Genomic DNA, 26,339 nt, shown 5'->3' on the forward strand with positions numbered 1-26,339 from the left:
GTCTGAAATGTATACTGGAATTTCACCTTTTAACACCAGACGTAGAAGCTGGATCTCACCTTAGAAGTGGTTTCATTATGTTCCTAATAACTTTCCTTTCTGAAATGTTGGTGTTTCTCGAGTCTTATGTCTCATTCACGACAAAATATAGTAAGCCACCTAACAATCAATAAAATATGAATCTAAAAACACGAAAACGTTTACAAAAGAAAGAGTTAAAAACGCTTTTGTCAAGTTTGTGGAACAAAAATATTTATCTCACTCTGTAACATTGTGTGAAGGTTATTTGTCAATGGCTTTAAAACACCTTACTGATTTGGTCACAGAACAATTCCATTTTAATGTTAATCATATTGATGCTCCAAGTTATCAAATTTAGTTTTATGTAAAATAACGAATAAAACTAGTTATGATATTGTCCAACTGAATTTAGCCCTTCAGTTCATAAAATACGTATATATAATACTTAGTATATAAGATAATATCTACAAAATTTAGTCTCTTATGGACAGATGTGAAGAAATGCCACCTATATATAAAGTTAATATTGAAAGAATAATGTAACTATTACATTGGTTTTCAGGGTACTAAAACTGTTAATAAAGGAATCATTGTTTTCTTCTTTATTTTTTAAGGGACCGTTATTGTAACACTAGCGAGTGTTCTTTTATTCAGAGTTCTGCATACCGGTTGTGTTTTAATAATTCACTTAGTATTCTAGTTAATTATTCACGTAAATATCTAGTTTACTACAGTCCATATGTGATGACGTTGCCAAACATCTGGTGTTGTCTCTTTAACATGTGGTACTGGACTTCCAGTTATGCACACGATTCTGTTCTTGTATGTTGGACACAAAGATCTGAACCTCTTTCACCTCTGCAGTTTGTTTTTTTTTTTTCCTCCATCTTCAGTTTCTTTCTGGACTAATAGATCTTCCTGATGTTTTGGGGCAATATAGCGGTCACATTTCTTGCATATTATACAGATAGCACGAAGGACAGGTCCAGATGCACCGATAGGGTAGTCGTATCTTGGTCTAAATTTCTCCCTAGGACTAGGCAAAGCGTGGAACTAGTATTAGAAAAGGTAAGCTGTCTGTCATCCTCTTTCTCTGGTAATACTTACTTGCACCTTCTATTCACGTTTTTACCTAAAAAACACCTGTATCATATTCACTGTTATCCTGCACCACTGTGGATGTCATCAAATTGATTTGAAAAGTTGCGCTAAAATGGCCCAACAATTTGTAGATCAGAGTTTTCACCAATGCTTTACCACATTCACGGTGTTTATACCATCTGGCACGTGCAAAGAGTCAAAATGCACTCTTTGATTGGTCGATAAATCAATGTGATCTAGTTCTATAACTCAATTTTTTAGTGCAAACTTAGACGATTGAAAAAGGCTTTCTTGGTTTTCCTCAGTATCTTTGAATGTGGTCATGCTGGTTCTACATTAATACAGCAGGTGTTGACAGACAAAATAGGAATATTTATAGCTTTAATACTGCCCGTTTTGATTTGTTGCAGGTGAGTGTCTCAGAACTAGGTTAAGTTAACAATACACTGGAAGTTAGAACAAGAAATAAGGAAAAGGTTTAGTAGACAATATAAAGTAATAGAAGATCTAATGAAAGTATACATAATTGACAACACCACTGCTGTGTTTGGAATATCCCATGAATATTAAACTCTATTGATAGAAAAATGTTGTCCTTGCTAAAGACAAATTTCACTCAGTGAACAGTTTGTAAAAAAAACAACAACAAAACCTCCTTGGATTGTATTATTATACATGTTGCACATTCATGATGAATACTATTACTTGAAGCACACTTACCTCATAAACGTAAACAGTTTGTGTTTTAATATATTTAATACTTTTTTGTTTTATAATTTGCTTTGTGTTCATTTTCTTTACATTATGCAAAGTCTTTGTGCTATCAATGGACATGAGGTGTTTTTTTAATATCCACTAATTTGTGGCAACGTTCTAAACTGAACAAATGTTTGTTGAAAATATAGTTTATTTTGTTTGACATCTTGTCACATTGATGGCTATGTGAGTGATTAGGTACTTATACTGGGTGCATGTTTTCAGACGAGAGGGTGAAAGGGGATGATTCTGTAGTGAGGAAGGAAATCTCTTTAGTCTGCCAATGCTATTTTTGTTTGAATTTAAATCAATCGTTTTAATGGCAGCAGATTCACCAAAGAAGTTTACGAAAATCACGAATATCGTTGTTTTACAGTATGTCTACTGAAGAAAATATTAAACCTGCTATAACAACATATACTGTTATAAATAACTTTCAAATTAACTTAGCACAAATGCCATCACATTGTCACTTTGTGAAATTTGCAAGATTTTCAAATGCATTTCGTGTACTTAAAAAACAAAACAAAACACGATAGGTGTTGCAGGTACTCGGTAATGAAAGTGAACTGGTGATGTTTTGATCCCTGGGTTTTTGGTTTTACCAAAATATATATACAGTTGTGCGTCCCCCGCTGTTACAGCGGTAAGTTTATGGATTTACAGCGCTAAAATCAGGGGTCCGATTCCCCTCAGTAGATTCAGCAGATAGCCCGATACGGCTTTGCTATAAGAAAATACACACACAGCTGTATATTGCATATTATCTATTTGCATAATTCGTGAGGATAATTTTTGATGTATGATATAATAGCTATTATACAGACATGAAATGGAGTCTCTGTAAACAGGTACATGTGTAATTAAAATATTAAATTACAGGTTTTATCGGTTATTTTTCAACATAATTGTGTTTTCATTTATCATTTCAATAGTCTCCCGATACGTTTCAATCATATTAATTCATCATGTGTCCAGATTATGGAAACACTGTTGATCTTATAGCCAAAATATCCTCTGATACGTGACACCAGTCTGGTCACTTCAAATATTCCCTGAATAAAATGTACAGAATTTTACGCGGAAAACTTTTAATACAAATTCTATGAAGATACTGCTAACATACACCATATATCTAAAATGAAAGAAAATATTTACGTCTCTATAACTGAAGAGGTTTGTTTTGTTTGTTTCTTTGTATTTCGTGCAAAGCTACACGAAGGCAATCTGCGCTAGCCGTTTCTAATTTAGTAGTGTAAGACTAAAAGGAAAGTAGTTAGTCATCACCACCCATAGCAAACACCTGGGCTACTCTTTTATCAACGAATAGTGGGATTGACCGTTACATTATAAAGCCACGACGGCTAAAAGGGCGAGCATATTTGGTGTGACAAGGATTTGAACCCGCGACCCTCAGATTACGACTCGAGCGCCCTATAATTGAATATTGTTATAAAAAGCTTTAACTCCATGTGCCATACTCTATCGGGTTATCAATGTATTTGTTTTATAAGTCGTTATAGTTAACTACATCAATATCACATGGCCACTTTTCTGTCGCCTTATAACAATTAAACTAAAATCTAGTTTTTCTTTATTCTTGAAGTTTATCTTTTAAAGGTCAATATTTGAAGTTTGTTTGTTCTTTGGTACAAAAATACCCAATGGATTATCTTTGCTGTGCCCACCACTGATACCAATATCCAAAACTGAGAGTTTTTAACCTACAACTTACTGTTGAGCCACTTGGTGATATAATTTGAAGTAGTTTACATTTTATTTGCTTAGAATTAGCCATGTCGTAAATCTTCTAAACAAAATGTTTTGTAAATTTAATCATGCCATTTTTAAGCATTTTAATATTGTTAGTAAATTATCCATTACTAGTATATCTCTAAATCTAAACAACTACATGTCATTTCCCTGCGTACCAGGGTTCGGTTAGTATTTCAGAGCTGTAGCAATTTTTAACTCGCCTGAACTTGCTCAGTCATTTGGTCAGTTCTGGAAACCTTACCTATGAATGCAGTGATAGGCGACCATTCAGAATCGTCTTTTGTATCTGAATTAACAGTGTGTATGAATTACGTATCACATGTTGACCCAGTTTTTTTTTCTTCTTCAAACTCTGTTAGTTTTAGCTAATTCAGCATTACTTCCTAATTATAATTTTTCGTTAAAAAGGGGAGCTTCTCAGTACTTTTTAAGTAAATAATTTTACCTAAAAATATTACATTTGCTTAGTTGGTTGGTTGGGTGTTTTATGACGTAAAGAATCTAGGTTATCTGCGCCTATTTGCTTAATAGTGGTCGAACACATTTATAAAAAAATAGAGTGAATTGTCTATGAATGATAAAAAACTCAGTTAAAGATTTATAAGTAACGCCTTTTCTATATCGAACAAATAACGTATGAATATATATCAGACAAGCAGTAGCATTGCCTGTGTAGGGGTGGTTTGGATTGTTCATCGAATGCATATTTTCAATATCTTCTCAATAGATCACCAGAACTTTATAATACTATACAGTGTTTCTTTTTATACCAATATCTATATAATGACTGAGCCACAAGTTCTGGTAATGTTTGTAAATATCACAGTAAAAAGTTTGAATTTTCTGTTCTTCTTTCTTCTAATGCTTTTTATTACATAATAACTTAGATACTAAAACAATGGTGTCATCCATCTGCACTGAGATGACGTAGTTTTAAATGGAGCATCAGCTTTTGTATTATTAATAATTAGTAGTAATTAAAAAAAAAATCATAAACTAATATAAACGATGTTATCATTACCCTTGAAAGTTAGTTATATAACAAACATTTAGTGTTCTTTTAAAACGCTAAGTACAGGATGGAACAGGAATTACCAGCCAATAATAGATAAACAATAAATATTACAGTTGGAACCTCATTGTATTTAGAACTTGGTTATAAATAAAACCATCCTATGTATGTTAAAGTACTGCATTAAAACAAACAAGAAAAAAAAGTAAAACTTAAAAAAAGGAAGTTAATGTTGAGATGGCTCATATCAATCCTTCAAAAACAATGCAAAGAATATAGTAGGGATGGCTTTTGCACCATCCCTATATAATAGTAGAGGCAAGAATTAACATACAGAAAATATATAATTATTCAATCATAATTGAGTTTATACTATTTTTGTCTGTTAACATTCTGCTACAGTGTGTGTTTGTTCTATTATATAGGTATTACGCAAGTACCTTCTCTTGTTTGTATTGTTTTTGAAGGATTGATATTAGCCATCCCTACACTAATTTTTTAAAAGTTATACTTTACTTATATGTATATGGCCCGACATGGCCAAGCGTGTTAAGGCATTTGACTCGTAATCCGAGGGTGCTGGTGGTGGGTGGTGATGACTAGTCATCACCTTCTCTCTAGTCTTACACTGCTAAATTAGGGACGGCTAAAGCAGATAACCCTCGAGTAGCTTTGCGCGAAATTCAAAAACACAGCACACACTTATTCCTATAATCTCGTTTACGATTTTAAAAAAAATGTTCAAAAATACATTTAGCTTGGATTATTTAAACAGACGGTTCGTTTATATGATAACTCATTTAACTTAATGTAAAACACGAAAATGCTTTCAACAAGCACTTTTTCTGTAATTATTAAAGAATGTTTGTATTCCATACAAAGTTACATTTCAATAGCATAGCAGCTACTTCTTAGCCTTCTTACATTAAGTTTAAAAATTCCTACAATTTGCATTCCATAAATGTGTACAGGAAATTATTTGCACTTACATTATTGAAAATATCAATTACAGGTTGAAGAAAAAACAGGCTTCTTTACTTTTGTTTTAACGTCTTCGCGTTCACGTTAATAATTATTATGTATCATTTTCTTTGTGTGTGATAAACCTAACATTCGTGATTGTACTATGTTATGACTATGCTAATGCTCTTGGTTTTTAAACATTGTTTAAATAATTTTCTTATAAGCAAAGGTATGTAAACTTACAAGGTTTAGCAAAATTAGCTTTGTACAAATAAAATATCACTTAGAAATATTATTTGTAAGTAATACAAAATAAATTAGAATTTTTAATCTTGGATCTTTCCTAAACATCAAAATTGCTTGCTTTAATCATTTATAATAAAGCTGCTAGGGTATCTATCTCCAATTTTGAAGTGCCAACCATAGAGTAGACAACTGGCCTGCATTACCTACGGTGACAAACCACGAACTCTTGAATAACACTTTTATCAATAAATAGTGGGTCTGACAGTCACATTTTATCGCATCCATGAGAGATGGGGCGAGTATATTTGATGTTAAGTTTTGATTACACGGTCCGCCAATTGTACTAGGCCTTAAGACAAAACTTGAAATGCTTCAGTCTGTTGATATAAAAGTGTTAATATTTTTCATGATAAAAATATGTGAGGCCTACTTTTTATGATTGTTTATTACACAGAATGTCACAACACAGTTATTGTCTTATTGTGTCTATTTACAAATTGGTATTTCTTTATATAGTAAAAATGAAATAGCAGCATTTATCATGTTAGTAATAAACAAGAGTTTTTAAAAGTACTAAATCTAAAAAGCTGTAGATTGGATTTTACTTTCGTAAATCCTAGTGCGCATCTAATATATTTTAACTTATCTACGTGAGCACAGTATATTTATTTTGAAGCGTAAGTTTTAATTAATACAACTTTTTTATTCGAATTTGAGGCACAAATTAATAAGTAGTTTAAACATGACTGAAAATTAAATTTCTCGAATAAAGGTTTTTCAGAAAATAATGAAAAAGTATAATTTCCTCATGTAACTAACCATCTTTGGCATCTATCGTACGTAACTGGACAGATCACGTTAACAGGGCTGTCTCGTTGTATGGGTATATATGTGTATAGCCAGGAGGGTCAGGTGCACTTGATCTCTTCCTCCCTCCTTTTCTTTGTTGGTGTGAACTGTTTAGTATATTGTATATGTAAAACGGCTGGTTTGGGTTGAGAATTTTTTTTATGTGAAGGAGCGAACAACGAAGTTCGAAACGTTATTCGATCCTCTACATAAATTCTCAACCCAAACCAGCCATATTTACATATATATTTCTCTACAAGTGAGTTTTCTCGTCATCACTGATGTTTAGTATATTAATAATTACTACACGAGGGCCAGAGTAACCCGCATGTATCTTGCACCAACAGTTCGTCGCTGATGTCTAGCTCATAGGTGGCCTGTTTTTATTTTAGTACTTGATTATTATATGTATATCTGTATATTAATTTTTTATTTTTTTAGAAATTATTTCATAATTTACTTCTTAATGATCTAATATATAAGTTAATCAGGGAGAGGTGCTTAGGACCATTTTCATCATGTATGCAGGACCTGTCGAGTTCGCATAATAGTTCGTTTTTACTCCAACTTTTATCAAATATTTTATTGTACAGTGTAGGAGTCTATCTGCTATTGTTTGTGTGTTTGAATATTTATGCATAAGCTTTGAATATGTGGTTCTAGATACTCTATATGCTGTCATAAGTAATGTAATTGTAATGACTGTAGTTTGATTTTCAATTGTTCTTTGCTTACGTTAATCCATGCTGGAGCTGCATAGTCTATAACAGGTCTAAAATATGTTTTATATATTTTTAGGATGTTTTCTGGTGTTGTTCCACTGTTTTTACCAGTTAGACTCTTAGCATAGTTTGTTCTTCGCCAAATTTTAGTTTTTTATATTATTTACATGGTTTGTCCATGTAGGTTTGGAATCATATGTTAGTCCTAAAAATTTTGCAGTCTGGAGAAGTGCTCCATTCATGTAAATCTGAGGTTGTGCTTTTTTGGTGTTTCGTTGACTTTGTAAAATCACTAGTTGGGTTTTTGCTGTGTTTATTTTGATTCTATATTTTTGGCAGTATTCATATATTCTGTTTAATTGCGGTTTTATATTTGTGGCTGCTATTGGTGGTGTTGGGGCACTTTTCCAGATTGTTACGTCGTCAGCGAATTGTTACGAGTATCAATGATTTGGATCTTTAAGTAGCATATTGTTCATACACATGATGAAGAGAATAGGACTAACCACCCCTCCTTGAGGGACGCCGGCTTTTAGAGTGAATAACTCCGAGAAAGTTCCCTCTACGTTTTTTTCTGTATTATCTATTTTCCATAAAGTTAGAGACCCAGCGAGTAATTCCACGCGATAGTCCAATTTCCTTCATACGAAACCGAAGACCATTGTGCCATACAGTGTCGAGCGCCTTCTCGATGTCGAAGAAGCAAGTGATAGTGCATTCTCTTTTATTAAAGCTATCCGTTATTGTTATTGTTAACCTAACTAAATAGTCTCTCTCTCTCAGGTTTGGGTATTATATACACCCTGGAGGGTCAGGTGTTCTTTGACCCCTTCCTCCTTCCTTTACTTATGTAGTCATGCAGTGTTTGATGATGTTAGTTACTGCTTTTGGGTCAGAGTGGGCTGAATTACTCGACCCTTTTCAGGGCAATGTCCGTGTTCTTTTGCCCTATCAGTAAGATGTCTGGTTGATGGTAGCCCTTTCAAAATATATACACTGCTGGCCAAAATCTTAAGGCCAAAAAACATAAAGAAAAAATATGCATTTTGCGTTGTTAGACTTAACCACTTATTTGAGCAGAGCTTCCAAAGATGAAAATAAGAAAAGAGAAAATAAAACACTTTTTAGCATTTAATAAGGAAAATGTTAACGCTATGAAATTAGCCTAAATACTAGCTGGTCAAAAGTTTAAGACCATACCAAAAAGAAGTTTTAAACAGGGTAGGAAATGCCCAACAAGAGGTTTCAGTAGTGAGTTGCACGGCCGTCATTGCGAATAACTTCAAACATTCGCTTTGGTATGGTCGGTATAAGCATTTGCAGAAGGCTGGTTATAATGTTATTCCAAGTGGTGAAGATGGCTTCACGAAGATCATGCACTGTTTGGAATTGATGTCCATTTCTATAGACATCCCTTGCTATCTACCCCCCAAACATTTTCAATAAGGACAAAGGCATTGTGGATTGCAGCGTTGTTCTGCTGAAAGATCCAGTCATTTCCACACAAGCGAGGGCCTTCAGTCAGTAAGGATGTTCTCTCCAGCATGCTAATGTAGCCAGCTTCTGTTTGACGCCCCTGTATAACCTGAAGTCCCATTGTTGCATGGAAGGAGAAAGCACCCTAGATGATCATGATGGAACCTCCTTCACTGTGTCGTGTAGAAAATGTCTCCGGTGGGATATCCTTATCGTGTGAGTAACGTTGGAAGCCATCTGGACCATCCAGGTTAATTTTTTCTCATCAGAGAACAAAACCTTCTTCCACTTTTCTACGTCCCATGTTTGGTGCTTCTCAGCAAAGTTTAACCAAGCTGTTTCGTGGTGTGGAAGGAGGCGTGGCCTTTGAAGACGTTTACGGTTTTTAAAGCTTTTCTCTTGTAGATGCCGTCTTAATGTTATTGAGCTGCATTCTGCGTCCGTAAGGGCCTTAATCCGGTTCGACGATCAGCTGGTGTCTTGCCAGGCAACCCGTCGAATCCTCCTGCTCAACGCTGGCGAAATTTTCTTGGGCCGACCATTTGAAATTCTCGTTCCCTATCCCTCAGGGTCTTTTAAGAAATATTCAACAGCAGTTTTACTGTGCCCAATCTCACCAGCGATGGCACGTTGAGAGAGACCTTGCTTTTGCAGCTCGACAATTCTGCCACGTTCAAACTCTTTCAACTTTTTTAGTCTTTGCCATGTTTTTACCCAATGTAACACAGAAGATGTCAGTGAGAGATGTTGACAACGCTAATGCTTGAACACAAATGAGTAAATTTCGTTCCGTGTTTACCGATTCGTTAATTCGTTTCAGTGTGGTCTTAAACTTTTGACCAGCTAGTATTTAGGCTAATTTCATAGTGTTCACATTTTCCCTATTAAATTCTAAAAAAATTTGTATTTTTATTTTCCATTTTCTTATTTTCATCTTTTGAAGCTCTACTTAAATAAGTGGTTGAGTCAAACAACGCAAAATGCATATTTTTTCTTCGTGTTCATTGGCCTTAAGATTTTGGCCAGCAGTGTGTGTGTGTGTGTGTATATATATATATATATATATATGTAACTTTTTATTTATATTTTTATTATTTTTTTCATTTATTTATTTTTATGTTTAAAATATATGTTGATCGGGGAGAGGTGTTTAGGACTATCTTCATCATGTATGAGGTACCTGTCTAGTTCGCATAATAATTCATTTTTCATCCAATTTTTATCAAAATACGTTATTGTATTATGTAGGAATCTATCTGATATGGTTGGTATGTTTGAATGTTTATGTATAAATTGAGATGATGTTGCTCTGTTGTGAGGAGTGTGCTTTGAATTGTTTGTAGCTTGGTTTTAAGTATTTTGTCATTTACAGTTATCCAAGCTGGAGCTGCATAGTCGATTACTGGTCTAATGTATGTTTTGTAAATTTTTAGTATGTTGTGTATTGATGCTCCACTATTCTTGACAGTTAGACTCCTAACATAGTTTGTTCTTCGCCAGACTTTACTTTTAATTTCGTTTACATGGTTAATCCATTTTAATTTTAAATCATAGGTTAGACCAAGAAATTTTGCCGATGAGGCAGTCTGAAGTAGTGTTCCATTCATATATATTTCAGGCTGTAGTTTTGTGTATTTTGTCAATTTTGTAAAGACGACAAGTTGTGTTTTTGCTGTATTTATTTTTATTCTGTATTTTTGACAATATTTGCTTATTCTATTTAATTGTGGTTGTATGTTTGTGGCTGGTGTTGTTGGTGTTGTGGCACTCTGCCAGACTGCCACATCATCAGCGAACTGTGAGGAGAATCCATGATTAGGATCATTCAATGGCATATTGTCTACATACCTAATGAAGAGTACAGGGCTAACCACCCTTACCTGAGGGACACCAGCTTCTGGAGCAAAATACTCAGAAATATTACCCTCTACATTTTCTATTTTCCAAAAAGTTAGATAACCAGCGAATAATTCCACGCGACAGTCCCATTTCATTTATATGGAACAGTAGACCATTGCACCATACAGTGTCAAGATCTTTCTCAATGTCAAGAAAGAAGGCGACAGTGCACTGTTTTTTGTTAAAACTATCTATTATTTCTTCCGTTAGTCTGACTAAGTGGTCAGTTGTTTGTTTAAAATTCCTGAATCCATTTTGTTCTTCTGGTAACTGTTATGTTATCTCCAAAAATGTAGAGAATATGTTACTTATTATTCTCTCAAGAACTTTGTCTGGTATGTATCCTGAGGATAGAGATAAGTTAAAAAGTGCTTTTAGGTGGTCAAACAGTTTTGCAGTGCTCTATTTTAGAAAGATGGCTTGTATCTCATCTGTATATAAATGATCTGTCACGTTGTACAACAACGAAGTCAAAGTTCGCGGCACAGCGTAGATTTTCCGGAGCAAATCTGAATTACTGGCCAATGAACGCTCTGCTAGAGAGCGGAGCCGTTGCTTGCCTTCCCACCAATCATGTATTCGTTTCTTCCGACTTCACGTGACAACTCCTCCGTCACACATGGACATGTGAGCGGAGGCTTTCGTGGTTCCTTGATTTGTGGCAAAATAAGAAATATATGAAGCTTGAAGTTAGATGATAGTGTAACGTAGTGAAATTGGTTGTTTAGGGTACAAGATAATGACTCCACAGTTAGTTTTACGCAGCCCTGTTGGAGTAGACCCAGCTATTTACTATTGGCCTTTGTCATCTTCTGTGAGTATCTTCCAATATAACTGTTCATGTGGCTTTGTTCTACGCGCGCTGTTTGCAGAACAGTAGATATCGCAACAATCTCGAGAAAAACGCGTGTGTGGATGTGTTTATAAGGTTGCTAATTTGCTTGGTCTGTCTGCGGAATTACGTGGGGAAGACGCTATCACGTGTTTCTTTATTTTGTATAGATAATAAATAAACATCCGAATTCACCTCTTAATCCCTTTTGTTATATTTTTACAGGACAAGAATGATGAAGCTGTTGAAATTGTGGAAACTATTAGGTAAGTTGATATACTACCTTTTTATTTTAATTGCTACGGATCAGTTATGTAGTTCCAGATTTAAGCTGATCATAGCGTAGTACTACTAGTAGACACAGCTAAATGAAAAGTTATAGTTTATCTCTGAATTAGACCCACGCCCGGCATGGCCAGGCGGATGAGGCACTCGACTCTTAATGTGAGGGTGGGAGGTTGGAATCGCCGTGCCACCAAATATGCTCGCTCTTTCAGCCATGAGGGCATTGTAATGTGACAGTCAGTCTCACTATTCGTTGATAAAAGAGTAGTCTAAGAGTTGGTGGTGGATGGTGATGACTAGCTGCCTTCCCTCTAGTCTTACACTGCTAAATTAGGGACGACTAACGCACATAGCCATTGTGTAGCTTTGCGCGAAATTCATAAACAAACAAAATTAGACCTAATTTTAAGACCACTCAAAATTCTTATTTTAAACTTTATTTTCATTTTAAATAGAAATTTAAACGAAATATTGTACTTTTCTCTGTTAGTTTAAAGTATGAAATTACGATAGTTGTACGTAAGGTTATATTTCTTTAACGTAAAAGTAATATTATAAACATTAGTTGCTATTAACTGTCATAGTATTCAATCTTGTTTGTTATTTAATTTCGCGCAAAGCTACACGAGGGTTATCTGCGCTAGCCGTCCCTAATTTAGCAGTGTAAAACTAGAGGGAATACAGCTAGTCATCACCACCCACCGCTAACTCTTGGGCTACTCTTTTTACCAACGTATAGTGGGATTGATCGTACCATTATAACATCCCCACAGCTGAAAGGGCGAGCGTGTTTGGTGTGACGGAGATTAAAACCCTTGATCCTCAGATTACGAGTCGAGCGCCCTAACCATCTCGTCACGCCTGGCTGTTTTCATTCTTCATGGCTCAAATAGGTAGTGATTTTGCTGGACATTAGCTGGGATGATTTAAATAAAATACATAAACGCTATGCAAATGCTATTTTGTTGTTTGTGAATGTTTTAAAATCGTCACGACCAGACAATTTGCATAACAGTACGCCAGAAGTATTTGACTAATGCAGCTCAACATCGGGAGAAATACCTTGTTTTATTGTGATGTGCGATTTCAACTTTCTTTTGAAAGCTTTGAACGTCAGTGAATTATCTGCTGTTTATTTCAGCAATATATGAAACCTTTTATAAATTAAGCTATCAGTTCTCTTGAGTCGATATCATTGGAAATCCAAAAAGTAATATTTGAATGTTATTTTACGAATGCTTTATACATTTTGCATGAAACTTAATAATTTATATGAATTTGAAATTGGGATAAATAAAACTATTTCTCCTGTACCTCTGTTCTTTGTGTTTTTAAGGAGGTGAGGGGTCAGCAGATGCTATTGAGCAATTGACTGCTGTAAGTAACTATCTAAGCTATACAGAAGTTAAGTAGTCCTGCAGTATTGTTTACACTACAAACATGACATGTCGTAAGCACACCCCTCTTCCCTGCATGCTATCAATAATCTGGGCCTGGCATGGCCAAGCGCGTAAGGCGTGCGACTCGTAATCCGAGGGTCGCGGGTTCGCGCCCGCATCGCGCTAAACATGCTCGCCCTCCCAGCCGTGGGGATGTATAATGTGACGGTCAATCCCACTATTCGTTGGTAAAAGAGTAGCCCAAGAGTTGGCGGTGGGTGGTGATGACTATCTGCCTTCCCTCTAGTCTTACACTGCTAAATTAGGGACAGCTAGCACAGATAGCCCTCGAGTAGCTTTGTGCGAAATTCCAAAAAACAAACAAACAAAAAATCAATAATCTATCTAGTGCGCGAGAATGGTTGATTTCAATGTCCGATCATACGTAACGTCGTAGGTGTTGCGTCTGGCTACTTGACTGATATACTTTCATGGGAAATGGCATAAAATGCTTAAGTTATGCAGAAGTTGAAGGACTATTTCATGGAAGTGTCTTTATTATATATAATACCACTCAATTTTCCACATTGAAATCCTTGCTTATGTTTCGTACTGCTTCTTGGGGCACGTGGGGAACTTTCGTGTTTATGAAGTGTGGCCTGTTGGACGACCTCGCACATTACGTATCTTGCTACAGTTGGGGTATGACTTGTTGCAGGTTTCGTTTTGGATGGTCCTGGTACTTCAAACTGAATTATATTCCTATGTTTACCAATGCCATTAAGAAAAGGGAATATAAACATCTTGGAAATTCTAAATCTGAACACGTATGTATGGTCCTCGTGTTTAGATATTTTTTATCGAAAAGGGTTGTTGCATACTGTTTCTAAAAGCGATCAGTTTGTCGGTTACACCGCACGATTTCAAAATGTTTCTCAAATACTCTGTTCCACTGCGATGTTATATTAGCAGTGATCATCACGTGACTTGCTGATTTGTATGATCAAATTCTTTTTAATATAACTTACTCAAGCCTATGAATATTTATGAAGAAAATAAAATTCCTGATTTGTCTAGACTCTAGAGTGAAATGTATTTATCGGTTTCACAAAATGTGATACAAATACCACGAAAACTTGATTATATTTTTATCTGAAATAACACTTTATTCACGAAACAAGTTATTTACAACAAAAAAAACAACAAAAAAACAAATGAACTAGGTTCATTCAACTCTACCAATATTATGTTAGTTTCAAGGTCATTGAACACGTTTTGCACATTTCGAATTGCTTTTTTGTGTGAAATTTTCGAAACAGATAATCTACTAACAAGTAAAAAGGCTTAGAAAGCAGGGAGTTATTCAGTTTTTGTAGAAAGCATTTGAGGTATGTGTCTGTGCAATTAAAGGAGTATAAAAAGTTATTTTTATACAGTTTTCTTCACGATGCCTGGTGGTGACTCAACCATTTAGTTTAAGTAAGAGTGGACTGCCGTCCCTACGGGGCGTGACGACACAAGCCACTAGAAGTTGCGTCACTGTTACATCATTAATGATACTTGAAGTTTGAAATTGGACATGGTTTGATATTCGAGGTATCTTGTATCGGAAAAATATAAGAGTCCTTATTGAGTTAGGTTAGAAAAGTAGGTATATAATTGAATTTAACCTTTCTTGTCAGTTGGCTAGATAATAAGGTGGGTGCTTTGAAAAACTTAATGAAGTTTCACCTTAGACTTGTATTAGTTAGTTTTAAAATGTTAATATTTGATATAAAGTTTAACTCTTGAAGTGATGGTGTTAGAGCTAGTTAAAAAAGTTTCCAGCAAGTGCTGCTTCGGATTTGGAGGAACAACTACTGCGCGAAACGATCGAAAAACATTTACCCCTGAATTTGCAATAATAATTTTTGCATGGGGTTTTCGTTACCAATGTGAATTGAAAGTTATGAGTTTTATAACTACATATAACTTAGTTAGGAATTCATTGAAGAAATATTTCACACGCCTGTTACAGTGAAATTGCACACGATTTGATGAAATTTAAGTGTAGTAACTGTGGTTTTTTAAAAATTCCACCTTTTCGTTTGTTTTTGAATTTCGTGCAAAGCAACACGAGGGTTATTTGCGCTAGCTATCTCTACTTTAGCAGTGTAAGACAAAAGGGATAGCAGCTAGTCATCAGAATCCTCCGCCAACTCTTGGACTACTGTTTTACCAACGAATAGTGGGATGGATTGTCAAATAATAATGCCTCCACGGCTAAAAGGGCAACCATGTTTTGTGTGATGAGGATTCGAACCAGCGACCCTTAAATTATAAGTCGAGCACCCTGATCATCTGACCAGGCCGGGTTATGTTTTGTAACCGATGTTTTCTCAACCTTGTCGTTAAGCCTATTTTAAGACTTTTGAAAATATAGTTTACAAGCAACATTATCAAAAGTCGGCTCATTTACTCGTCAAAAATTTAAGTTTTTAATATACCCTCACATTTTAATTTTGACTGAACCGCGTAATTCAATGTTCTGGTTTTTTCAGTGTAACTTTTCATCCTGTTAGGGCACGTGTTTTAACAATGTTTCAAAGAGTTAAAAACAAACAAACAACGAAGTGGATAAGAAAGGGATGTTTTGACACTAGGAAATAAATAATAATGTATACGTTGATACATTACGTTAACCCTAAAACTGAAATTCAAGAAGAATTAAAAACGGCAAGAAATAACAACTGGTTGTGATACATAAAAATCGTAATAATCATAATGGATGGAATAGAAATTTAATTACTTTCTTCAAAATTAGTGCATGGAGCAGAAGATTTAAAATAATGTTCACCGCTGGTATAGCGGTAAGTTTACGGATTTAGAACGCTAAAATCAAGGGCTTGATTCTCCTCGGTGGACTCCGCAGGAAAGCCAATGTGGCTTTGCTATAAGAAAGCGCATAAACATTAAAAATAACGAACTCAACCACAAGATGGAAAAGAGCTACGAAGGAAAGTAGTTGTTGGTTGTGATGATAAATGGGACCTTAACAAACTGATAATACATACACGTTTGTAAAGTAACACTTGCTGCTGAACTAGTACACACATACACACACACACACATATATATATATAGTTAGGGCAGTGAACAGTTTACCATGCAGGTGATCACCATCGGTTTCAAGCCTTGTTTATTGTGTGGATCACGTGATCTGACCGTCTGGCGCCGTCCTCTTCCACTGTGAAGGAAGGCTAGCTTACAGTGTAGACTGGATATATATACACATAAATTTGTGTTAAGGTCATTAACCTCCATATCGTTCTAGTGTACTGATAAGAAACTTGTGTGTTTCCCGATTTTTTGTTGTTGACAAATTCAGCTGTTGTTAGTTGGCCTGTTTACAAGTGGAAAGTCTGTGGGTACCACATATCGTATGAGGCGGGTAACATATAGGGATATTTTTGTTTGTTTAGCTAATATATAAATATATCCCTTTAGCAAAAAGCTCAAGTACTTAGCTATAGAGTGGCGACACCTAAAATGTAATTTCACAGGTTGATTTGACTGACCATTAATTCTATAATATATATTCATTTAGTGAATAAGTGGGGATATTGTTTACTGGAGTCAGTTCAAAGAAGCTAAGTTTAACTTCAGTTATACAACTGTGATTAAGCTTACTTTTAGCGGTCTGTCAAGCAGTTCGGTGTAATTGAGTATCTTCTGGCGTTGTTGCAGAATTAAAAGTTCATTCATTTATTTTGTCTAAGCACGGGAGTCTGAAGTAAAATGCATATATATTATACTATAAACGTTTATTATGGAGGCCCCATGTGGTTCAGTGGTAATACCCATTGTGTAGCTTTGCGCTTAACAACAAACAATCAGTAATTTAAATTTTGATGTTTTAAGAATCTTGTTTTCAAAACTTTACTTATATTCTTATTCTGTTGATATTATAGGTTAAAAATGAAAGCGACTGTGAAATTTCTGTTACTTGTATGTAGTAGCATGTTTTTGTCCAAAGTTATAATTTGCAACTAAATTATTGGGGATATTTCTGATAGGATTTGGTAAATTACAGCCAAAAAATGAGCTATCGCTTTAGAAAGAGTTTTAGACGAAATGGCAAATTAGGCCTTGGTAGAAATCCTCTCTTTGGAACGGTTAAGTGAAAACCGGGAATATTACAGAGTACATCTGTATTTAGATTATACATGGTGACTATAACGTCTCTTTATACATTCCGTTACTTATAACTTCGAGACCGTAACACATGTATTAGTGGAAGTAAATATACATACATACAGTGTCATGGGGAACGCGTTCCTATAATTTACTGATTTTGCTACCTGAAGCACCACTTACCCTTTCTGCCATCACATGTGAATGTTTGAAGTAGCTTTCGAAATCGATGTGTAACCTTAACGAAATACAAGCAGAATGCAACTACCAACACCAGTTTATTGAAACATATCGACCTCTTTAACAGTTTGATTAACTCATAACAGTAAGTGTTGACTATATCCGCTGCCCTTGGTACAAAACTGTGCGGAACTCACAACTGTGGACGTTAATAATGTGGCTTTGAATGTTGGCTTTATTTTCAACAGTCATGATTCACCAGCGCTTGCTGATAACAGGAACCTGCAGGTGTGAGATATGGTGATTGAGCTGGCCAAATATACGGACATTCCCTACTGATGAACTGTTCACTGAAAGTATGACACAGCCAATTCTTCGAAGCATTGGTAACAAGTTATAGTGTACCGTCTAGTGAGAATACAGTGTCCCGCTGAATTCTCCCTTGTCTGGTGCAATAACTGTTAGCTGATGTGTGCTGTTAATGTAGTAAAGATTCTCAAACCATAATCTGTGGGCTTCTCCAAAAGATTTAGTCACAATGATGACGGTGTTCGTAAATCCAACTCCTTCAATCACCTTAAGGTTAACTAATGTATGAGGGCTTGTTTCACCCTAGATAGTGCTATCGTTGGTGGCCAGCTGGTCGTGAAGTAGGTCTCACCAGTCCACAGGATGCTGTCAAGTTAAATGTTATTCAATTGATCACATGCAATGAATTTCAAAGCAAAGCTTAGCAGGATGTCCTTATTGCCACCTTTTCCATCTTGTCTGGAAACAATTCTAGTGTATCGTGCACCATTTTCCACACAATTTTCTAAGTCAAACTAGTAAACGTGGTAAGTGTATGATTGCTATATTCTCTTGGTGGACTGCCTTGTCCAGTGTTACTTTTTGAAATTGTGACTTGACTTTCACGGATCCTGATAGTGGTAAATCAGTTGTAAGTTCCGTCACCCCAAATTTATGGATGAGAGTAAGCAGATCCGTTGGACTACAGGTCTCAACAAACACCTTTGTCATCACGAGCTACACGTGAAACCATTCTTGCGTCACACTCATTCTTACAGAAAAATGCACAGTTTCTATGCAATCTTGGAGTAAAATTATTCCAAGGCTTCTGTGTAGATGAACTGACACTTCTGACAAGTTCTGTAAGCTTATTTAGAGAGGCTATAACGTTAGAGGTGACGTTACATAGCGTAAATATCGTTCCAGATCGTAAAACCAAGGCCTCGTTTGTATTCAAACCGAACTCCTCTAATGAATATGTGGTTTTTTAATAGATTTTAATTCAATCAACACAATGCATGAAGTAACTATAACAATCATGTATGTTTAAATCGGTTTCTGCCAGAATTTCCACGATTTGGTCAATGCTGTTGCAAAGGCTCTTGGTTTGCACCAGATTTCACGTAATAACATTCACGTAATGGGTTCTGTCTTTTGCGTTATTGACCGCTAGGAATCATCAAGAATTATGAAATCTGGTAACTATGAAAGCTGGAAGAAAAATGTATTTTTTGGTTGGTTTACCTAGCAAGATATTAGCTTGACCGAATATGTTGCGAAAGTAATATTTAGTGGTGTTTTTTTTCTGTTTAATTTGAATCATTCGGTGAATTCCCATGGCGGCTTGAAAAGTGATGTTGGCTACGTCACATAAGCGAGTGATTACAACAAGGGAAGTGTCATACTGTCCCGGTAGAACGTGAAAAAATATTTTAACTCGGAATTCTGTTTCTGTTTCACGCACCGAGTTCAAATAGAGAAAAAAAAATGTAGATATATATCTCAATGTAATTTTTAATGCTCATTTCAGAAATATAAATTAAAATTTGGAGAACTTAAAATAAATATTTTTATATTTTTCATTTTGCTAGGTTTGGTTTGTTTTAAATATCGCGCAAAGTTACACGAGGCTATCTGCGCTAGCTGTCCCTAGTTTAGCAGTGTAAGACTAGAGGGAAGGTAGCTAGTCATCACCACCCACCGCCAATTCTTAGGCTACTCTTTTACCAACGAATAGTGGGATTGACCGAAACATTATAACGCCCCCACGGCTGAAAGGGTGAGCATGTTTGGTATTTACAGTGTATTTGGGTTAGTCTTTTTTCTTCGTTTGTGATCGTATTTTAATTAAAAAATATGAAGATGTAGAACATAGTATGTACAGAAAGATACAAATATGAAATTATTATTTTAATAAGAGGGAATCCTCAATAGCCGCGACACTGAAATTGTTTTAGGCGGGATTAGAGTAAATTAAATTGCAAGACCCGCCTTTTTTCTTCTTAGTCACATTTTTGTGCTTCACCAATATCAAACGCGGGACGCGCATGTACTCGGTTTGTTTTGAATTTCGCGCGAAGCTACACGAGGGCTATCTGCGCTAGCCGTACCTAGTTTAGCAGTGTAAGACTATAGTCGCAGATAGTCATCACCATTTCCCGCCAACTCTTGGGCTACTCTTGTACCAAGGAATAGTGAGATTGACCGTAACATTATAATGTCCCCACTACTGAAAGGACGAGCATGTTTGATGCGACGGGGATTCGAACCCGCGACCCTCTGATTACGAGTCGAGTACCTTAACCACCTGGCCACCCGATTCGATTTGATTATATATCATATCTCTGACACCTTACCCTCAAACTGAAATACTTTTAGGCTGGAGTAGATTAATCTATAAGACCTTGGGCGTGGTCTAAAGGGTCTGACCTCCTGAGTTCAGAACTATAAATGAATCTCAAATCAGACAAGAGATGGTGGAGCTATGAGCTAAACGTTTGTACGTGGAAAAAAAATAGCCGTTTTATAGAGCCTCTTTGCCGCGCCTAGAAATGTATTAATATTAACTACAATTTAACTGTTTAAAAACGAGGAAGTTAACTATAGAACTACTGATGGGTGAAAATAATAAAGTTATATTTAAATAAATATTTTGAATGAAGTCTTCGAAAGCACGGCAACGTAGAACCCAGCACGAGTGTATTTTGATGATAATGTTTGTAACCTGAAAGAGGTTGGGGTCTTAGACATGCTTGTACATACCAATGTAGCTGAATTGTACGTACGTCGAATTATTTTGTTTTTCCACGTGCCTTGGCTAATGAATATATTACAGACGTACTGTCAAGAAAAGTTACTGTCCTATTGGCTCCATGATTTGCTACACCAGTACTAAATTAACTCCTTTCGTCGCTTGTTGTTTTAATGTGTAATTATTTAACTCTGATGTAACTAGGCCCGGCATGGCCAGGTGGATAAGGCATTCCACTCGTAATTGGAGGGTCGCGGGTTCAAATCCCAGTCATATCAAACATGCTCACCCTTTCATCTGTGGGGACGTTATAATATGAGAGTCAATTCCACTATTTCGTTAGTGAAAGAGTACCCCAAGAGTTGGGGGTGGATTCTGATGACAAGCTGTCTTCCCTCTTGTCTTGCACTGCTAAAGTGGGAATGGCTAGCGCAGATAGTCCTCGTGTAGCTTTGCGCGAAATTCAAAAACAAACGAAAAGGTAGAATTTTTAAAAGAGTACAGTTTAAAAGTAGAATGAATAAATAACATCATCGATTAACTTCGTGTTGCTATTCAACGAAAGGTTTGAGAACTTATCTACATAAGATGTTTACTACACTTAAATTTCATCAAATCGTGTACAATTTCACTGTAACAGGCGTGTGAAATATTTCTTCAATTAATTTTTTAACTGTTAGTTATGTATAGTTATAAAATTCATTACTTTCAACTCACATTGGATCCCCGCTAATACAGCGGTAAGTCTCCCGATTTACAACGCTAAAATCAGGGGTACGATTCCCCTCGGTGGGTAAAGCAGATAGCCCGATGTGGCTGTGCCCTAAGAAAACACACACACACACATTCACATTGGTGATGGAAATCCCATATAAAGAGAAGGCACGATGACAAGGAATCTTTTTTTTTCAATTTTCATAAGCAACAAAGAAAACATTATTAAAAATTTTGGGAGTAAATGTTTTTCAAGCGTTTCGCGCTGCAGTTTCTGCTCCAAATCTGAAGCAACACTTGCTGGGAAGTTTTTAACTAGCTCTAACACCATCACTTCAATAGTTAAATTTTATATCAAATATAAACATTTTAAAACTAACTAATACAAATCTAATGTGAAAAACTTCATAAATATGTTTATTGTAACTACCTATAACTTTTTGGTCTTTGTGGTTTAAGTTTTTTCAAAGCACCCACCTTATTATCTAGGCAACTGACAAGAAAGGTTAAATTCAATTATATATTTACTTTTCTAACCTAACTCAATAAGGACTCTTATATCGTTCCGACACAAGATACCCTCCAATATCAAACCGTATCCATTACGATTTCAAACTTTAAGCATCATTACAGATGTAGCAGTGGCGTCAACTTCTAGTGGCTTGTGTCGTCGCGCCCCCTAGGGACGGCAGTCCACCCTTGCTTAAACTAAATGGTTGAGTCACCACCAGGCATCGTGAAGAAAACTGTATAAAAATAACTTTTTATACTCCATTAATTGCACAGACACATACCTCAAATGCTTTCTACAAAAACTGAATAACTCCTTGCTTTCTAAGCCTTTTTACTTGTTAGTAGATTATCTGTTTCTAAGATTTCCCACAAAAAACGATTCGAAATGTGCAATATGCGTTTAATGGCTTTGAAATTAACATAATATGGTATAGTTGAATAAACCTAGTTTGTTTGTTTTAAATAACTTGTTTAGTAAATAAAGTGTTATTTCATACATATAATCAAGTTTTCGTGATCTTTGCATCATATTTTGTGAAACCGTTAAACACATTTCACTCTAGACAAATCAGGAATTTTCTTTTCTTTATGAATATTCGTTGGCTTGAGTAAGTTATATTAAAGAGAATTTGATCATACAAATTAGCAAGTCAATCAGAAATTCAACCCAAACCTGATGTAATTAACATAAACTTTCTTTTCTGGCGTAACATGATTGTAACTGTTCACAATGATTTGTCTAAACTTCGATAAATGTTGCAATGTTATATGTTATCGATACGTAAATGAGGCACATCTTTTAGACCAAATTTCCCCAACATTTGCTGATTACAACTCCTTTCTTGTTGATTTTCGAGATTACCTCGTCCTCCTTTTTACCTTTGTTTTATTTGTAGCATCGATTTTAAAGTAATAAACAATGGTATAATATACACGAGTTCGTCTACACATTTGCGCACATTAAGTATATGAACTATAAGTTTTGATACAGCATTTGTATCTCTACAAAATTTGGTAGACTATTTAGTAAAGGTTACGAGTATATATTGAATAAGCAAATAAGATTTTTGATGAAATATTTTTACTAAAGATTTACTTGTGAAAATATTGAGTTTCTGTCGTTACTAGCCCGAGTGCAAATTGATTTCATGTTATAATTAAAATATATTCTCTAAAAACCATCCTAAATACTTTTCAAACGTTTATTTTTAGTAAGACTCTCTATCTTATGTTATTTTTATACTCTATGTGAAGTCTTTTACTTGACCAACCTCGTAACCATCGTAAAAAAAGGAAATAAATATAAATTATGCTTTTTTCGTGCTAGAGTTACTACACATTATAACACAAAAATTCAAGTGTTTAGTCTGACTACCTTAAGTCTCATAAATAATGAATATATATATAAATATATTTTCACTATTTTTTTATTGCACTGACTTTCCAATCATAACTAGCTAACATTACATAACTTGCATTGACGCGATGCACGTACTCATGTTACGTATCCAATAAGATAAAACTGACCTTTAGTCTTCCCTGTCTTGGCTGTGTTTTAATGGACTAGTATATTGTAATATACAGTCACATTTCAATTATTGCATACTATATATGTGTATATAGATTATTGCAATTTATAAATAAATTATTAAAAATATATTTTCTGAAAATGTAGAACAATAACTCAAGAAGTAAAGCAAGCAATTATCTTTTCTCTCTACGATCTTTGAATTCGGTTGCTGCTGGACCCAGTTTGCTAAGCGTGTTAAAATTTCGCATGTTGAGGATGTCAAACAAAAATAACATGGTAATCTTTTCAGAGATTAAAATGGTTGAGAAAAAACACTCTGGGGACATTCTAAACTATTGATTGGTAATTTACATGTCATCTAATGAAGTAAGTATATGTTAGGGACCGTTTCAAAAATGGAAAGAGGGGAACGGGGTATTTGATTCCATACCTAAGTCATATCTCAGCAAAATAAAAATATATGAGGTGCTTATTTTATATTATAGCTTGTTAATATTAGTAATTTGAGTTCATGCATGAAACGAACCTACTGACATCACAAAAATCTAATTTTAAACAGTGCTACATTCAACATACCACGTGACTTATTAAAATTATATTTAAGTGTGTTATTTGAATACTTACTTTTAAATTAAGAAATTAACTCATATATAATGTTAAAGTTTGAATTATAATCTACAGTATGATTCTTATTAACATAAATTCATAGAATAGGAGTTCAATAAAATTTTAAATGCAAAAGGGTGGAGTATTATTACATCATAACGTCTCATAGTTTGTAAAGAGTTCCAGGCCTCAGTCAAGCAATTTGTTTGTTTCTCATTCAACACAAAGCTACACGATGGGTTATTTGTGCTCTTTCTGCCAACCACTGGTATAAAAACCAGGTTTCTAGCATTATAAGTCCACAGACATACCACTGTGCTACAGGTGCACCTAAGATTATACAATTAAGTTGAGTTATTGAAAGTAAAAGCAAAAAAATTAAGTTAGACTGTGTGGGAGTCTAGTCATAGCTGGATATTTTTAAATTGAGTATTGTGGGTCTTTTTGTAATAAAAGAGATAGAGAAGAATTTGTATTGTCAAAAGGTGTTCTAAAGTAATTGAACCCACATGCGTAGATTTTGACGAAAAGGAAAATTATTTAAAGTTCTATCTACAACAGCGGTAACAACAGTTATAGTGATGATTTTAAAGTGAGTATCACAGCCTTGTATTATAATAACACAATATAGAGAAAAAGATTGGCTTGTCAATTGGGCTCTAAAGTAACTGAACCAGCCTGTGTGGACTTTGGATGTAAATAAGAATTATTTAAAGCTTTAGAAACAACTGTTGTAATCCACGGGGAAAAGTAAATGGATTTATCAATGAGTGTATTGCTATAACAGAGTAGAGGAAAATAATTCGTCCTGTCAGTTGGGTTCTAAAGTAACGGAAACCAGCCTCTTGACGAAAAGAAATGACTGTTTAAAGCTCTGGATACAACTGTGGAAATGAACTGTGTAACGAACATTTGTACATACGTTTGGGTTATTTTAATATACTATTTTAATACAAGTGGCTTGTTTGATATCTACCTACTGTTGAAATTTATCACTAACAACACAGACACCCACTGTAAAGAATCTCGAACTTAGCTAAGCCTGACAGTTTCATTCTTCTTCCACTATATACCTTTATGATGCAACATAATGTTGTTTTTTCAATATTTTCTTAAATTTGTCATGAATCTCTGTGGAAAAATATTAATGTTTCATAACGACGAGTTACAAATTTGTTGATGACAAATTATTTGTGTAGATGGTAAAGTAGTCACGATTGCACAATGTTAATATAACGTTAAGACATACGGTAAACGTTTCAACATACCATAGAAGTCAAAATGTTTAGTCTCTTGTTGAGCAGTGCATATGATTAAAAATAGCATGAATGGATTACGCAAAATAAGCAAAAGCAGGTCTGACCCCATTTTTAAAGAATGCCTTGCGCGTCTTTTCGTTAGCTTGTAATCCAAACATGCGAAAATGTAAAGAGGAAAAACATTACATCATTAAAAACATAACGTTTTACACTAATCACAAATATCCCATTTTTTCTTCTGAAGATAAACCTTCAATTCCTGGTATTCTTTTAGGCCTAGACATTTATCATAGTTTTAATCATAATGTTGCTCAAGTTCGTCTAATACAGAGCAAACAGCTCGTGCAGTACCTCTCAGTAGCAGCCCAAGAATATATTACAACTTTAAAAACTATATGGGGTGTAACTAATTCATCTATCCTATGTAAAGTGGACTCATGACAATTGGTGATCATGTTGTTTTTTTCTGTCTAAGGGAATATTAATCTACCTATTCGATCCACTTAAATTATCATTGCTTCTTTGTCGTATATTATATATATATATATATAACGCTTACAGCATTATTTATATAGCTGTCACATTCTGCATCGGATATAACCATTTTCCAGAGAAACAAAATGTTAAATTGCTACTGATGAAAGGCTAAAAGAGACAATAACACTCCTGAAGAGCATTTTCTATTTTGTCTTTGTAAACAGAAACACTTAAATCCCACTGAGAATAAAGGGGCCCATTCACAATAATCACAATTAAAATTATCAAACACTGATCCATTACATACGTAATACTTTTATCGAACATAAAAATGTTAAAATACAAGGTCTGAAACTCATGAAAAATGTCCCGATAGTCTCTTTTAATAAAGGGCCCGGCATGGCCAGGTGGGTTAAGGCGTTCGACTGATAATCCTAGGGTCGCGGGTTCGAATTCTCGTCCCACCAAACATGCTCGCCCTTTCAGCCGTGGAGGCGTTATAATGTTACGGTAAGTCACTGCTAAATTA

The 26,339-nt window shown here is 35.0% G+C and overlaps 1 protein-coding gene across 1 annotated transcript in view; it reads left to right on the top strand.

Annotated features, from left to right (window-relative positions):
- Window positions 1–11,461: 11,461 nt before the first annotated feature.
- Window positions 11,462–26,339, top strand: part of LOC143249651 (histone-lysine N-methyltransferase, H3 lysine-79 specific-like) — a 69,172-nt gene continuing 54,294 nt past the window's right edge. The window contains exons 1-2 of the mRNA XM_076499903.1: window positions 11,462–11,635; window positions 11,879–11,919. Of these exons, the coding sequence (XP_076356018.1) occupies window positions 11,561–11,635; window positions 11,879–11,919 (116 nt within the window). The 5' untranslated portion in view covers window positions 11,462–11,560. The remainder of the gene's footprint in view (window positions 11,636–11,878; window positions 11,920–26,339) is intronic.

This window comes from Tachypleus tridentatus, chromosome 4 (assembly GCF_004210375.1).
Source record: "Tachypleus tridentatus isolate NWPU-2018 chromosome 4, ASM421037v1, whole genome shotgun sequence".
NCBI classification, from domain to species: domain Eukaryota; kingdom Metazoa; phylum Arthropoda; class Merostomata; order Xiphosura; family Limulidae; genus Tachypleus; species Tachypleus tridentatus.